At 47.8% G+C, this 15,024-nt stretch overlaps 4 protein-coding genes across 4 annotated transcripts; 2 read left to right on the forward strand and 2 right to left on the reverse strand.

The window, feature by feature from the left end:
• Positions 1-210: 210 nt before the first annotated feature.
• LOC120906551 (DNA-binding protein K10-like) lies at positions 211-4,601 on the reverse strand. The gene is given in 3 exon segments (XM_040318312.1): positions 211-3,001; positions 3,257-4,012; positions 4,015-4,601. Coding segments are annotated over 3 exon segments (1,392 nt in total). The 5' UTR covers positions 4,309-4,601; the 3' UTR covers positions 211-2,659.
• Positions 4,602-6,387: 1,786 nt separating this feature from the next.
• LOC120897568 (WD repeat-containing protein 46) lies at positions 6,388-8,620 on the forward strand. Its single transcript, XM_040302550.1, is given in 4 exon segments — positions 6,388-6,506; positions 6,581-7,301; positions 7,304-7,728; positions 7,730-8,620. Coding segments are annotated over 4 exon segments (1,965 nt in total). The 5' UTR covers positions 6,388-6,503; the 3' UTR covers positions 8,546-8,620.
• LOC120897569 (mediator of RNA polymerase II transcription subunit 22) lies at positions 8,527-9,254 on the reverse strand. The gene is made up of 2 exons (XM_040302552.1): positions 9,005-9,254; positions 8,527-8,929 (listed from the first exon to the last, which is right to left on the reverse strand). Exons 1-2 carry the CDS (start codon positions 9,099-9,101, stop codon positions 8,610-8,612), a joined length of 417 nt encoding a protein of 138 aa, XP_040158486.1. The 5' UTR covers positions 9,102-9,254; the 3' UTR covers positions 8,527-8,609.
• A 562-nt stretch (positions 9,255-9,816) lies between these two features.
• On the forward strand, positions 9,817-14,936 carry LOC120897567 (endoplasmic reticulum chaperone BiP). Its single transcript, XM_040302549.1, is given in 3 exon segments — positions 9,817-10,014; positions 11,442-13,023; positions 13,025-14,936. Coding segments are annotated over 2 exon segments (1,980 nt in total). The 5' UTR covers positions 9,817-10,014; positions 11,442-11,451; the 3' UTR covers positions 13,433-14,936.
• The last annotated feature ends 88 nt before the right edge of the window (positions 14,937-15,024 follow it).

Consider the following 15,024-nt stretch of genomic DNA (forward strand, 5'->3'; position numbering starts at 1 on the left):
TACGCACGCATACAACGCGCGTCGCGTGTGCTGCGTGCATTGAGATTCCGATGGAAAGGCGCGCGCGGAATGAGTCCTTGGGGTGGTAGACGAGCACGTGAGTTTGCTACAGTGCGTGTCACAAATAGACCAACACTATACGGTAACATTTTCGAGAAGCAGTAAAAGTGTGCGCCTTGTTAAACAAAAACTAGAAATTTTATTTGCAAGTTGGCGAAATATACTCCCTTTATTTCTGTTCAACGGAAAATGATGCGAAAATGTAAGTATGCACATTGGTTGAATTATATCACACTGCGTCGTTAGTTGCAATATTTTTACACACTGTTTACCTGCCTTTGAAGGATACGTAAATTTTATTATACTTTGCCTAATTTATCATAAAGAAAGAGAAAAATAATGTTATCCTGAGAAGATGCAGCAGGTGGATGTTGCTGCTTGGTTGTGTATTACTCCACTAAATAAATAATATGTGCAACTGGTTGCAGACAGCTACACTAACATAAAACTATGGACACGTAAAATAAAGTGATATAAAAACCAAATCAAATAAACGAAAAGCTAAAATGCCAACCGATATGACAACTGAAAACATCAGATATGTTGAAACAATAAAAATAATTACAAAGAAACAGTAAACTGAAACCGTTCGTTATTTTACGCAAACTATACGTTTTTATATGTTGTTTTCAAACGTTCTGCTACACGCTCATGGATCGTCTACGGTAAAACATAACGCTATCAATTATAGTAATTCTGCTCACATTAACAAAAATGTAACTTCTTCTACACGAACTAAAGGACAGCAACGCAGAGCAGTTACTTTTCTCGAACTTGCTACATCGCATTACCGATACGAAACAAACTAGACTAGTAATCGTACATGTGATTCATAATATCATTCATAATGTAAAGCAATATTGTGCTGCAAAGCTCACCACACAAAAGTTATGCACTTACGTCTTCTTTAAGTCACGCCTTAGAGTTTCTAACATTTCGTCGTTTATACGCTTCTGTTTCGTTGTGATAATAATAATCGTGATATTGCATTTAAATTTAACCGATCAGGACTTAACAGAAGAAGACAGAGAATAATTTAAAATATATTGATCCACGAAACGCCAACGTGCACGCTCCCTAATTTGAACTAAGCAAAATGTCTAGCTGCCCACCAACATTTCACATAACTGTGTATGCCATTCTACTTCCAAACCAATGAGACCATCGAAACTACTCATATACTACGATCAGTTGCGCGGTAAACCAATATCGTAAAGAAAGCCATCGAATGAATCGTTACATCGTTCTAATTTTAAATTACCATTGTTATATTTTAAATACTCGCATCCTCTAGCGTTCTCATGCTATTACATAGTATTGATTGTTAGCTTTATGTGTATTTGTTTGCCTTTCTGAAACGGGGTTTAGCGCATGTCCAGGGAGCGTTCAAATCAAATGCATATTTTTCGTACAGTACTTGCTATTATGCATTAACAAACTATAGGATCCCAGGCATACTACACGGACAACAGAGCTACAGAGTTTATGTTTCCAGTTCAGTCGGGTACATCCACCGGGTACTGTACCTTGATTTTCTTTTCATATTGGCTAACGGGGTGTTTGATGATACGTTACGCGTACGTACATTAAATTTTGCTAAAACGATACATTACCGCCTAACGCCTGCCTGATTCTGACTCACGACAATAGCATGCACGGTGTAATGGTTCTGATAATCTATGTATTATTTTTTATATATATTTTTGCTACAAACCGTTACAAAGTTAAGGGACTTGTGTGATGACATGTAACGTTCGGTAATGTTTATAGATGATGATATTCCTCATAGTTACAGTTCCAATTCCATTTCAAGCAATCATTGCGCCTGTACTACTACACTGCGCTGATGACAGGAAGGAGATCAACGCGGAGTGTTTTCGCTCGTTTTAAAATTCGTATTACTTGGCAATTGTCATAAGGATACATCTGTGTAACAGTTTTCGATTATCTTGCGTGCGTCTGACGTTCGTTTGACTGAAGCTAGCTATTGTGGCATAGTGATGCTATGAGACCGTCTGCGGCTTCTGTTAAATGTTTATACGTTTGGTGGGATCTATTCTTCTCTAGGTTATAATTGTTGCTGCATACGAGGGAAATTATTCTATTGGTTCCTGCATCATGACTAATGTTATATCTGCTATAGTGTGCTGAATATGCAAACGCGTGTAACAGTACAATACAAAGATGAACTCTGCTGATCTGATGCCGATGAGTACAGCGCTACCGATCACGGCATAAATAGCTTGTCCTCGCAATGATGGGTCTTTATATAGTTATTGTTGTGTTCATACTTGGTTTCGGGTTTGGCTGTCAGTCTAACGGTTAAAAAACATTGTGCAACGATCATCAAACACAAAACTCTGCTCTGTGTTGCTTTACATGTGTTCAAGGTATCTCTCTATACTCCCAGCCTGCGACCTTATCCTTTTCATTCGTTTCATTCAGGACAGAAAATGCTAAAAGTTCAATAATTGTTTTTTTACTCTTTTTCTCTCTATCGATCTACAGGATTATACTTGCTTTCTTCATCAATCGCAAAAACGGATCGTTAAGTTTCATCTACGCTTTACCATAAGGATTACAACACACCATCGTCTTACTAAACGATTGCGCTGTTTTCGACGGGAGCAGCAACCGGACAGGCTTGCGGTTCTGCTGCTGCCGATTCAGTGGTATCATTGGTGTCAGAAGAAGCTGTGGTAGCAGTAGCAGAAGATGCATTTGTTGTATTAGAAGTGCAACTGTCGATAGTAGCGGAAGAAGCACTACCGTTTGTGTCACTCTTGGCCAGTGGGTCAGTGGGATCAGTGGTAGAAGTGCTGCTAGTAGGTCCCTCTGTTTTAGCAGTACTATCTGCGGACACTGTGGGCGCGTTTGATTTTTCTACATTTTCGGTACGTGCCTTTTTACAGGCAGGCGCGGTCAAGATTTTATCTACGTCCTGTAATGAACAATCGTGAGTAAAATGTGTTTTCAATTGCTTGTGCGACTTTTCACTGGTAAGTAATCTGTTTGCTCTCTATATGGGCTATATTATTGCAACGGTAGCGCAACGATTAGTAGCCTAGAAAGGGCAAATTAATTATTGTATGTGCAAGGGGACTACTAAAGGCATAGTGCATATTAGTAAAGGTAATCCTGAGGTACGTTTAAATACACGCTACACACTATCGGTACATACACTTCCCAAACTTACCTGTTCCGGATGCTTGCCAATGTATTCAAGCCGAGCTGCTTCGTACATTTTAACGAACTTATCCCGCTGCACTTTAAATTGTGCGAAAAGCTCATCGTCTCTGTGCCCTTTCAACCGGTTCGCCAGATCAGCCTTCTTATCATGTTCGGCTTTAATTTCCTCGGTTACCCATGGCTTATCCAGCGGATACTCTTCTCTGTTCGGTGGCTGGGTCGGTTTCGGCCGGGCGCGTTTACCGTTCGGACCCACTCCCACTCCACCGCCGGGTGGCATACCGTTGCGTGGAAATGGTCCCATCTTTCCTCCCATGCCCCGTGCATGCATGCCACCGCCGTTCATGTTGCGACGCATCGGACCATCCAGGCCGCCGTGGCGCAGTGGCGGCGGCATCATACGCCCCATCGGTGGGGGCATCGGTCGACCGGCCATCGGTGGAATCGGAGGAGGTAGCGGTCGGTTCATTAGCGACATCGGCCCGGGCGGACCACCCGCACCAAATCTTCCATTTTGTGGGCCCCGCATACGCATACCCGGACCGCTGCGGAAATGAGCCGGTGGCACGGGCGGCGGTATCGGCGGTGGATTCATGGGTCCGCGGCGACCGGCCGACGGTGGACCGGGGAACATGTTTGGCGGCGGCATCGGAGGGCCCCAGCTGGGCATTCCATTGGCTCCCCACCGTTCATGCGATTCCGCATGCCTGGCATACCGCCGTTCTTCATGGGACGCTTCATCGGCGGATTCATCCGTCGATTGCCGTTTGCGAAGGGGCCGTTTTTGATTCCTCCACCTTCCAGCCCGTTGGAGGTGGCCGCCCCTGCTGCATTTGGGCCACCTGTGCCGTTCGGTGCGGCGGTGATCGAATCATCGTTGAAGTCCACGAAACCGGGATCGTCACCGAGCTGATTGGCGTTGAACATAGCGTTCATGTTCCGCATATTGCTCATCGGATTGTACTGCTTGGCCATGGCCGGTTTGAACCGCGGTCGATTTGCCATCTGATTGCTGACACGTTTGTTACCTTCGCTCGTCTGTGCCTTGTTGGAGACCATTATTTACAACGTTTTTCACAAGTGTCCTCTGTCGCGAAACCAGTACCAGTTGTCGCCCGTAAAACGAGGCACCGTGGGGCCGGTGTTGACTGCGAATCAAGCTTTTGCTACCGTTACCTCAAAATCTAATCGCTGGCTGAACGTTTTATCGTAAGCTAAAGCCGTTTAATCACTTTTCACCAAGTAAAACATTGCAATTCTTCTCAGGAAAAGCATTATCGTGCGTGTGTGTTGCTTTGATACCTGTAATCTGCGTTTTTTCTTTGGGAAAATGGATGTTCTAAAATGATGACAGTTCTAGAAATAGACTCTGCTGTTGGCCAGGACTTCTGAACTAAAAACAACTGTGAACCAATTACCATCAGGATGGAGATTGTTGATTACCATCGTTGTGTCGAGGACGTGTCGCGAAAAAATAACAGGAAATAATGTAAATAATTAAAATATGTATTTTTGTTGTATTTTATTTAAAAAAGCGAACTGAGTTGTGTTGTACTAAAATTGCCCTAAATGCCTAAATGTCAGATATACTGTGGTACCATATGTCAAATGGTTCTGATGTGTTGACCAGAGTGACCAGAAATACCGATTTATCTGTATTCCTACCGATTTTTTATACGCCTACCGATTCACAGATGACCGCCCTAAAACTACCGATTTTCCATTTATCCTACCGAAAATCACAGATATTTGATTTTTCAGTCGTTTAAGCTTAATCTGTGGCGCTTGGGATGCTATTTCAAGGATTGTTAACCACATTTGTTACTTAACGCGCTGATGCACGTTTGTTTGCCTGGCACTTTTTATCCGTTAAAATTTAATGTTCATAATAAGTAGAAAATGTCAATTGCGTGGATTCCGAAGTCCGTTGTTTTGGGCTGATAATTAATGAATGGCGGATGGAGCGCTGCCACAGGGAGAATGCGCTCTCTTGCTCATTCTTCTTCTTCTACTTCTTCTTCTTCTTTTTGGCACAACAGCCGCTGCCGGTCAAGGCTTGTGTTGGCACGATATCGACCGCGTGTGATCGGACAGGGAACAGTAATGTTTACAAACATTAGGCTGACTTGACAACTCGATCAAATATTCAAAATACCCGGCAGATGGCGTACAAGATTCACAAAGAGAGACAACACGATTAGATTGTGCGACAACCAGATCTCCGTAATTAGGGCCAATTCGGGAGCAGGTCAAATAGGGTCAAGTAGCACAGCTGATCGACGAACAGGGCGCCATCGCGAAACGCGGTGAGTAGCAAATATTAAGCCAGAAAGGACAGACGAATTTTTAAACTGCGCAAATAAATATAAACACATAGCCAGTTCTAAAAACGTCTACCAAGCTACTAATAATAAATAGATAGCTACATCCGTAGCAACAGCCTGTCTGTACTCATTAGTGAAGTGGGCTTGGCTTTCGATTTATTGGTGCGACGATTTTTGGTCGTATCCTATAGATTTTGGTTCGTTCCCATATTTTATTGGTATTTTCCAATTGGATATCAATACAATTGGACCAACAAATTCTGAAACGACCAAAAATCGTGGAACGCACAAAAAATGGGAACCCACCAAAAATTCATGGGAACCAACCAATAAATCGTGGGAAACCCTGTATTGTTACCATAGCAGGATAGTCAGTCCTACGTATGGCGGCGCGGTCTATTTGGGGATTGAACCCATGACGGGCGTGTTGTTATGTCGTACGAGTTGACGACTGTACTACGAGACCGGCTTATTGAGCCACCATTGAGAAGAAAATGTGCATCTTAGTCCTTCTTTGGCTTAGAATTCCTAGTACAATTTTCAGATCAACACTTCAGAAAGACCTTCATTTGTGTAACCGCTGAACCAAATCTAATCCATATCCTAAGTAAAGGATGCATATTCTTTTGATATGGAACTTTAATTTTGCGCATAAGTAACCCCTCCCCTTCATCCTTTTAACACTTCTTTCGCTTTCACTTCTTTTAACTCGAGTTAAGTTTCGAGTTTTAACCTACCGAAAACTACCGAAAAAATTTTGATGCGCCTACCGAAAACCGCCAAAATAATCTGGCCACACTGGTGTTGACATTTGTATGCGCAGAGCGGCTCGAAAGCATGGTCGGTGCTGCTGTTTTGTTTTTACTGTGCTGAGTGCGGATTTTGGTGCGACTTCGTTTAATTCTAAAAGTTTATCTGCCGGCCCACAAGATGGTGAGTCCTATAAAAGATAATTTATCATACAATATTGTGAATCCATCATCAAAACAAACATTTGTTGATTTTAGGTAAAACAAGCTGCTCGTTATTTCGAACAGAAAGAGGAGAGCAGTGGGCCTGCCAAGAAAACCAGCCAGAAACATCAACCTTCAAACGCGAAAGGAAAAAAGGGATTCAAATGGCAACCAAATAATAAAAAGCCAAATTATAAGGGCTCTCACAAGAGCAGAAAAGAAGGCAGTTTCGAAAAGAAAAATGCCATCCCCGGATTGAAGAAGCGGGAAGAAGCACTAAACGGTTCAGAGACACTGGCGGATATGAAAGAGTCTAACCAGATCAAACAAGAAAAACAGGCAGCAAAAGATGGGGGTAAGGCAGGTCCTCGCAAGGAGACCAGGAGAGAGAAAATGCTTAAAAAGAAAAATGCTACCCTCACCCCAAGAGGGCGGGAGGAAACGCTCAACATTCCAATAGATCCGGCGGCTTTGCTGCGCCATTCGCGTGGCGAGCGCATGGATATGGAAGGCGTCAAAACCCGGTTTCACAAAATCAATGAAATGCGTAAGGATATGAACATTGAGTTTGCCACCCAGCAGGCTGCTCGGGCGGACATCTTGCTCCACGAGGAGGAAGGATATCTCGAGGCGGACGACGGCGAAAGCACGACCAACATTGCGCAGCGAGAGATAGTGCAGCACGTGGACATAACGACTGCCGCCAAGCACTTCAACCTGGAGCTCGAGTTCGGCCCGTACCGCACGCGGTACACGAAGAACGGTGCCTTTTTGCTGCTGGTGGGAAACGCGGCCACGTGGCCGCATTCGACTGGGTGCGCAAGAAGTTGCTGTCTGAGATGAACGTGATGGAGTCGGTGCACGATGTCACGTGGCTCATGAATCAAACGATGTACGCGGCGGCCCAGAAAAACTGGGTGCACGTGTACGACCAAAACGGGACGGAGATACATTGCATCAAAACGATGCACCGAAGCGTCCGGCTGGAGTATCTGCCGTACCACTTTCTGCTAAACAGTGCCGGCGAGAACGGGTTCCTTTCGTGGATGGACGTTTCGATTGGCCAAACGGTGGGAAACTACAACACTCGCATGGGCAAGGTCTCGGTAATGATGCACAACCCGTGGAACGCGGTGACTTGTGTCGGCGGATCCAAGGGTGTCGTCTCGATGTGGTCCCCGATGATGCGCGACCCGCTGGCCGAAGATGCTGTGCCACCCGGTACCGATAACCGCGATCGCGATCGACCCGAAAGGTATGCAGATGGCGACGGCCGGACTGGATCGCAGGATAAAAATTTGGGACGTGCGGCAGCTGGAAGGCCCGCTGGAGACGTACAACACCAATACGGCGGCATCCGAGATCGAGCTATCCCAGCGCGGGCTGCTCGCACTGTCGATGGGCAACGTATGTGAGGTGTACCGGCGTGATAACAGCTCGACGGAAGCCCAGATGAAGCCCTACATCCGCCACCGGACGAATGGTCCGATTTCAAGCATTCGGTTCTGCCCGTACGAAGACATTCTCGGCGTAGGCACGGCGAAGGGCTTCGTGTCACTGATCGTGCCCGGTTCGGGCGAACCGAACTTTGACACCTTCGAGGCCAATCCCTTCCAGTCGCGCACGCAGCGGCAGGAAGAGGAGGTGCACAGACTGCTGGAAAAGATTCCGGCCGAATTCATCACGCTCAATCCGACGCAGATCGACGAGGTGGACGTACCTTCCGCCAAGGCGCGGCTCGAGCAGAAGGTGAAGCTGCTGACCATGAAACCGCCCAAGATCGACTTTGAGCCACGCAAGCGCAACCGTGTCTCGAAGGCCAAGCTTATCAAGATAAAGCAGAACGTGAAGGAAGCCCGCTTCCGCGAGACAGCGAACGAGTTGCGGCAGATCAAGGAGAAGCTGTTGGCGGAAGATGAAGCCAAAGCACCGGCGGAATCGGCCGACTTCATACCGCTGGAACCGAAAAGTGTGCTGGATCGCTTCAAGACGAAGGCGAAAAAGAAAGCGGCGCGTTAGTTTAGCACGCCCGATTCGTTTATTGCCCTACCCTATGGATGGAAATTAATAAAATCTAACCCGATCACTTGTAAATGCTTGTGTAGTATTCTTCCTCGAGGTCGTACAAATCCGCTGCCATGTCGTCCCGCACGGCCATCAGCTTGTTGTCCCGATCGATCTGTGTGGTCCGATAGAGGGTGGAGTTGCTGCAGATAGCCTCATTGACCGAGTGGAAGTCGTTCAGGATGAGGTACTGCTTGATGTCGGACACCAGCTTCATTAGCGACTCGCCGGCCCGTACAATGTTGGCCGCCCGGACCTGCGTTTCGTACGTGTCCTGCTCGCACTGCGTTATCTTGGACAGCTGTGTGTCATTCTCGCCCTTGGCAAGCCGGATTATTTCTGCAATGAAACAGCGACAGCATGACGAGATCGGCTCGATCGAACACGTATCGTGTGGTCGGATACGGCGCATACCTTCAAAATTTTCCCGCATACTCCGAATGTCCTCTTTCAGCCGGGAATTGTAGGATTTCAGCAGAGCTTCCTTCGATTGGGTCAGATTACGCTGCATATTGAGTCGGTAACAGTGTGCTGGAAGCAAAGTTGAGTTTCTTCGGCAGTTTTATCTAAATGCTAAAATTCTGCGGCAGAATGCTAAAATTGTTCCCTTTTTCCTCAGTTGTTTACATTTCAGTTGAAGGCAAACTCGGATTGGAGACGCATTCTTAGCAGATGGCAGGTTGGCTCACATTCAGTTGCTGGAAAACATTTTTCGATATCCACTTTGACAGCGGAGTCGGATATCAATTCCTGCTTGTTTTTCTTTTTTTTTTGTGCCGCTCATTCCAGAAATCTTCTAAAACGTGTTTTAAACACTCGTTTGATAGAAAAGACAGAGATAATTTAACATTTTCATGAAATTGTCAAATTGTATGCTGCGTGCACTGCAGTGTTCGACCATGTCACCATCATGCAAAGATTAGGCGACGCTCTGTGAACTCCCTACGGCAACAGTGATTCCTGTACGACATAAACAAATGCGCTTTTATTTTTCTTTTATTGATGCAATAATAAAAGATAACCACATCGTTGCTCTTTTGATAACGGCCAGAACCAAAACACAAATCGTATTACATCAGCATTTCTACTTGCCGAATGATACGCTCAGCTCGCTCATATCAATTGACGGCACACGTTTCCCGTCTGCATCGTCCAAGACCATCGCCTCAATTGATACACGTCATGCTTTCTCGAAGTGACGGTCGGCGTTAAGGTTGACGTGTACTTTACGAACAATAAAGCCTGGGCGCAGCGGTAGCGCAGGAATCATTCCCAGCTCAGCAATAGACAAGCGAAAATCGAGACAGTACGGTATTAGTGTGCAAACGGTGAATAGGTTTTCTTTCCCCCATAGGGTGTAACAGTCCCGATAGAGTGGTGCCCGGTTTCTTCGTGAAAACTGTGTCCTGAAACAATTAAAAGAAGTAAGTTGCGTGTTCTATGGTGTGCCCTGTTTAGCCGAAAATTGTGCAATGTGTGCCGGTAGGACGCGCGGTGTGTCTGAATCGGAAAGGCAATTAGATGCGAGGGTGGTGGTGGTGGTGGTACGTGCGTGCTGACGGGTTATCCAATACCGACATAGGGATTTATAGATAAGATTCGTTTTATTTGTCGAACCGCTAGAATAGAGCTTTTGATAGCGAATTGATTTTGCCGCCCGGTCAATTGAATGTTCTGGAAGGATTTGGGATGTCTTCCGCGTTTTTTCGGTTGGATGGCAACAGGGAAAAAGTAGGTGAAATGGTAGCAGTATTCGCGAAAAAATGGTTGCATGAAAAGAGGCCATTTTTCGTACACACATCGCCGCCAGTGGTGCCTTGGATGCGCCCCGGCTAGCCTGGGCCGAAAAGAGACGGAAAGCTAGTCCCCTCTGTTTGCTAGTAACGGCGTCGTAGCAAAGGGAGCGCGAAAGAGACAGGTAGTACGCACTGAAAGGTTGACGTGTTCTTTTTGAATTGGAGCTCGAGCAGCCGCGGCTTCAGCAAGGAACGAATCGACTCTCGTGGGGAACAGAATACACGACGCCGTCGAGGTAGAAAGTTGGGTTCGGTTTTGCGGGAGAATCATCATCACTCTCTGGTGTGTGTGTGTGTAATAAGTGAGTTTTCTAGAAAGTTTCCGGTCGTTAGTTTAGTGTATAATCTTCTTATTACGCGTCATTTAACACTGTTGCTGAATAGTTTGTAGAACTTTTGAGGTATAGGTTTTCTTTTTCGCCGTGTATGGCGGCACGTATTTCCTCTCCCTTTGCGGCCTCCTCTGTCCATCATAAATGGGGTCAACAGACATAACGGTTGTTTTCCGATTTTGTGTTCTGTGCTCCGCGAAAAGGAAGATGACGTGATTTGTATGTTAACCAGACAAAAGGCCCTTACAATGGAGAAAGGTTTTCCACAGCTTTGAATGTGGAATTTGTCTAGAATTAAAGCATCGAAAGTCGCGATGAGTGCCGCCGTCGCCGCCGCCGCCGCTAAGCTTCGATGGGTACCGGCGCAGCACTGACGTGGCCTTATGGCGGATGTGGGATTTGATTATGTGGCATTGACATGGAAAGAATAGTCGGTATACTGTTCGGGGCGAGCTAATCTCGGCCATTCTTTGCATCCGCTTGCTCTTTTATTTGATTACAGTGTTTTTGGTGAATTAAAATTTTTAAATTTTGCCAACCTTTTCTGAAAACACGTGGTTCATCTGACAACCTCAAAAGTAGGCGACGATAAAGAATAAAAGCACCGTGGCAGTTCAACCGTGGCACGTCGTTGCACAGTTAAAAGTTAATATTTTACGCAAACTTTGTCCTAATTTGTTCTTGGTGTGTTTTGTTTCCCCCCATATTCTCCCCTCCATTTAGTAAACCAGCAATGAAGCTATTGAAACAGACGGCCCTGGTGGTCGTGCTGGCCGTGTTGGCCTGTTCGGCGGAGGAAAAGAAGGAAAAGGACAAGGATATCGGCACGGTGGTCGGTATCGATCTCGGCACCACCTACTCCTGCGTCGGTGTGTACAAGAACGGGCGCGTGGAAATCATTGCCAACGACCAGGGTAACCGCATCACGCCGTCCTACGTGGCATTCACGGCCGACGGTGAGCGTCTGATCGGAGACGCCGCCAAGAACCAGCTGACGACCAATCCGGAGAACACCGTGTTCGATGCGAAGCGTCTGATTGGCCGCGAGTTCACCGACCACACGGTGCAGCACGACATCAAGCTGCTGCCGTTCAAGGTGATCGAGAAGAACTCCAAGCCGCACATCAGGGTGTCGACCGGCCAGGGCGACAAGGTGTTCGCGCCGGAGGAGATTTCCGCGATGGTGCTAGGCAAGATGAAGGAAACGGCCGAAGCGTACCTGGGCAAGAAGGTGACCCATGCCGTCGTTACCGTGCCGGCGTACTTCAACGATGCGCAGCGCCAGGCGACGAAGGACGCCGGAACGATCGCCGGTCTGGTGGTGATGCGCATCATCAACGAGCCGACTGCGGCCGCCATCGCTTACGGACTGGACAAGAAGGACGGCGAGAAGAACGTGCTCGTGTTCGATCTGGGCGGCGGTACCTTCGACGTCTCGCTGCTGACCATCGACAACGGCGTGTTCGAGGTGGTGGCCACGAACGGTGACACCCATCTGGGCGGCGAAGATTTCGACCAGCGCGTCATGGACCACTTCATCAAGATGTACAAGAAGAAGAAGGGCAAGGACATCCGCAAGGACAACCGCGCCGTCCAGAAGCTGCGTCGCGAGGTGGAGAAGGCGAAGCGTGCCCTGTCGGCCAGCCACCAGGTGCGCATCGAGATTGAGTCGTTCTTCGAGGGCGATGACTTCAGCGAGACGCTGACCCGTGCCAAGTTCGAGGAGCTGAACATGGACCTGTTCCGCTCGACGATGAAGCCCGTGCACAAGGTGCTGGAGGACGCCGACATGACCAAGAACGACGTGGACGAGATTGTGCTGGTCGGCGGATCGACCCGTATCCCGAAGGTGCAGCAGCTGGTGAAGGAGTTCTTCAACGGCAAGGAACCGTCCCGCGGCATCAACCCGGACGAGGCCGTCGCGTACGGTGCGGCCGTGCAGGCGGGCGTGCTGTCCGGCGAACAGGACACCGATGCGATCGTGCTGCTCGACGTGAACCCGCTCACCATGGGCATCGAGACGGTCGGCGGAGTGATGACCAAGCTGATCCCGCGCAACACCGTCATCCCGACGAAGAAGTCGCAGATCTTCTCGACCGCCTCGGACAACCAGCACACCGTCACGATCCAGGTGTACGAGGGCGAGCGCCCGATGACCAAGGACAACCATCTGCTCGGCAAGTTCGACCTGACCGGCATTCCGCCGGCGCCGCGCGGCATCCCGCAGATCGAGGTATCGTTCGAGATCGACGCCAACGGCATCCTGCAGGTGTCGGCCGAGGACAAGGGCACGGGCAACCGGGAGAAAGATCGTCATCACCAACGACCAGAACCGCCTGACGCCGGACGACATCGAGCGCATGATCAAGGATGCGGAGCGGTTCGCCGACGACGACAAGAAGCTGAAGGAGCGCGTGGAGGCCCGCAACGAGCTCGAGAGCTACGCGTACAGCCTGAAGAACCAGCTCAGCTCGAAGGACAAGCTGGGCGCGAGCGTGTCCGACGACGACAAGGCCAAGATGGAGGAGGCGATCGACGAGAAGATCAAGTGGCTGGACGAGAACCAGGACACCGAGGCGGAAGAGTACAAGAAGCAGAAGAAGGAGCTGGAGGACATCGTGCAGCCCATCATTGCCAAGCTGTACGCGAGCAGTGGCGGTGCCCCACCGCCGGCCGGCGGCGACGAGGACGACGAGCTGAAGGATGAGCTGTAAGTGCCAGCAGCAGCGGCGGGGACCGATCACACCCCACCCACCTTCCATCCCCCCAAAAGGACGGTACTTCACAGCCCAACTTTCCGCGAGGAATGCAAAACAAACAAAACCAGCCGCCTTTCATCCACTCCATCTCGCTGTGTCTCCGAACCGTGTGTGTGTGTGGGGGGAATAATTCTCCATTCCTCGGACACACACACCCTTCGGAGTGACAGCTTCATAGTAATCGACCTCATCATCAGCGTGTAAGAAGAGGAAGTATAGTCGTCGCGTTATCTTCGTCCTATTCCCCCCTTTGTTCTGAGGCGCAGTGCGCATCGCGACGAACAGGGTAAGAAGATATTTGGACAAGAAAGATGTGGCGCGCACAATGTCGCCACGGTTTGCGTTCGTGTGGCGAGGCTCATCTTATTTTCTAGATGAGTTGTTAAGCTCTCCCAAACGCGCGTGCACAAACGCACACACGCAAAACACACAAACACACCACCCAAGTCATGGGGGGAAAACAAACCACCACAAAATGTGTCGATTTTGGAAGATCCCGATGCCGAGGTTTGATTTTCCCCATTTTTGTTTTGTCGTCCACTCAACAGTGTGTCTGTGTGTGTGTGTGTGTGTGTGTTTGCGTCTGTGTGTTGAAGAACGAATCGTTTCCGATCTTTTTTTATTTATTGAGCGAGAGATGCGCTAGAAACAATGCTAGAAGGTAATACTTAATGAACACACCCTGCAAGGCATTTTGATAGGAAGGAGCTCACAATTTAGCAAACAAAAAACGGGATTAATTTAGGTGATTTGTGCGTGCGCGGTGTGTGCGTGTGTCTGTGATGAGCCCTTCCAAGCCAATCAGGAAAATGATTTGTAGAGTCTACAACACCACCATCAACGAGAACAACTAAAATAGCAGCACACACACGCACACATCGCGCCCTGACAAAGACAAATAGAACTAGAGAAGAAATTAAAGAGAGAGGATAGTGTTTTTTTTGTTGTTCACACATAATTGTTCCAATTCGTTCCACGGGTGGTAGAGGCTTTTGGTATGGGGTAGGTTGTGGAAACACTTGCCTGCCCCCCCAAAAGTCCCAACATCGCGTCTAATCTGCGCTCCCCCTCCCTTTGAACGTGTAGTGAGAGAAATGATGAAAAGCGAATTCGCTACCAACAAAAACAAACTCTCAAAATTGATTCAATCACGCTTTTCCAGCCTCAATTTAGGTGGTGAATAGCATTTTAAGGACAAAATCTTTCTTCTGTTTGTGTGTGTGTGTGTTTTGTGTTTACCGATAGCACCCCAATATGGCATGAAGCCGCCACACACATTCACTGCCGCCTCCCAATTATTACGCGATTTCAAGATGCGATTATTGCGATCATACTGCAACGGTACACTTTGTGTGCTACCCATTCCGTTTTCAGTTCGTGTTTCATTGTTTCTCATCCATCGACTGATTGTAATGTAAGGAAGAAAAAAGGAAGTAATAAAAACTAAACAAAAATAATACTGAAAAAGTGTGGTCGTGTGTTGGTGTCGCTAGTGCACGAGGGAAAGAAATGTATTGTTTTTTGTTTTTGTTTCGTTCATTTTAAAC

The sequence above is a fragment of the Anopheles arabiensis genome, chromosome 2 (genome assembly GCF_016920715.1).
Source record: "Anopheles arabiensis isolate DONGOLA chromosome 2, AaraD3, whole genome shotgun sequence".
Taxonomy (NCBI): Eukaryota; Metazoa; Arthropoda; class Insecta; order Diptera; family Culicidae; genus Anopheles; species Anopheles arabiensis.

Coding starts and splice junctions, on each gene's coding strand:
- LOC120897569 (XM_040302552.1), bottom strand. CDS start 9,101: ATGCAGCGTAATCTGACCCAATCGAAGGAAGCTCTGCTGAAATCCTAC. Junction 8,930..9,004: donor TATGCGGGAAAATTTTGAAG/GTATGCGCCGTA, acceptor GTTTCATTGCAG/AAATAATCCGGCTTGCCAAG.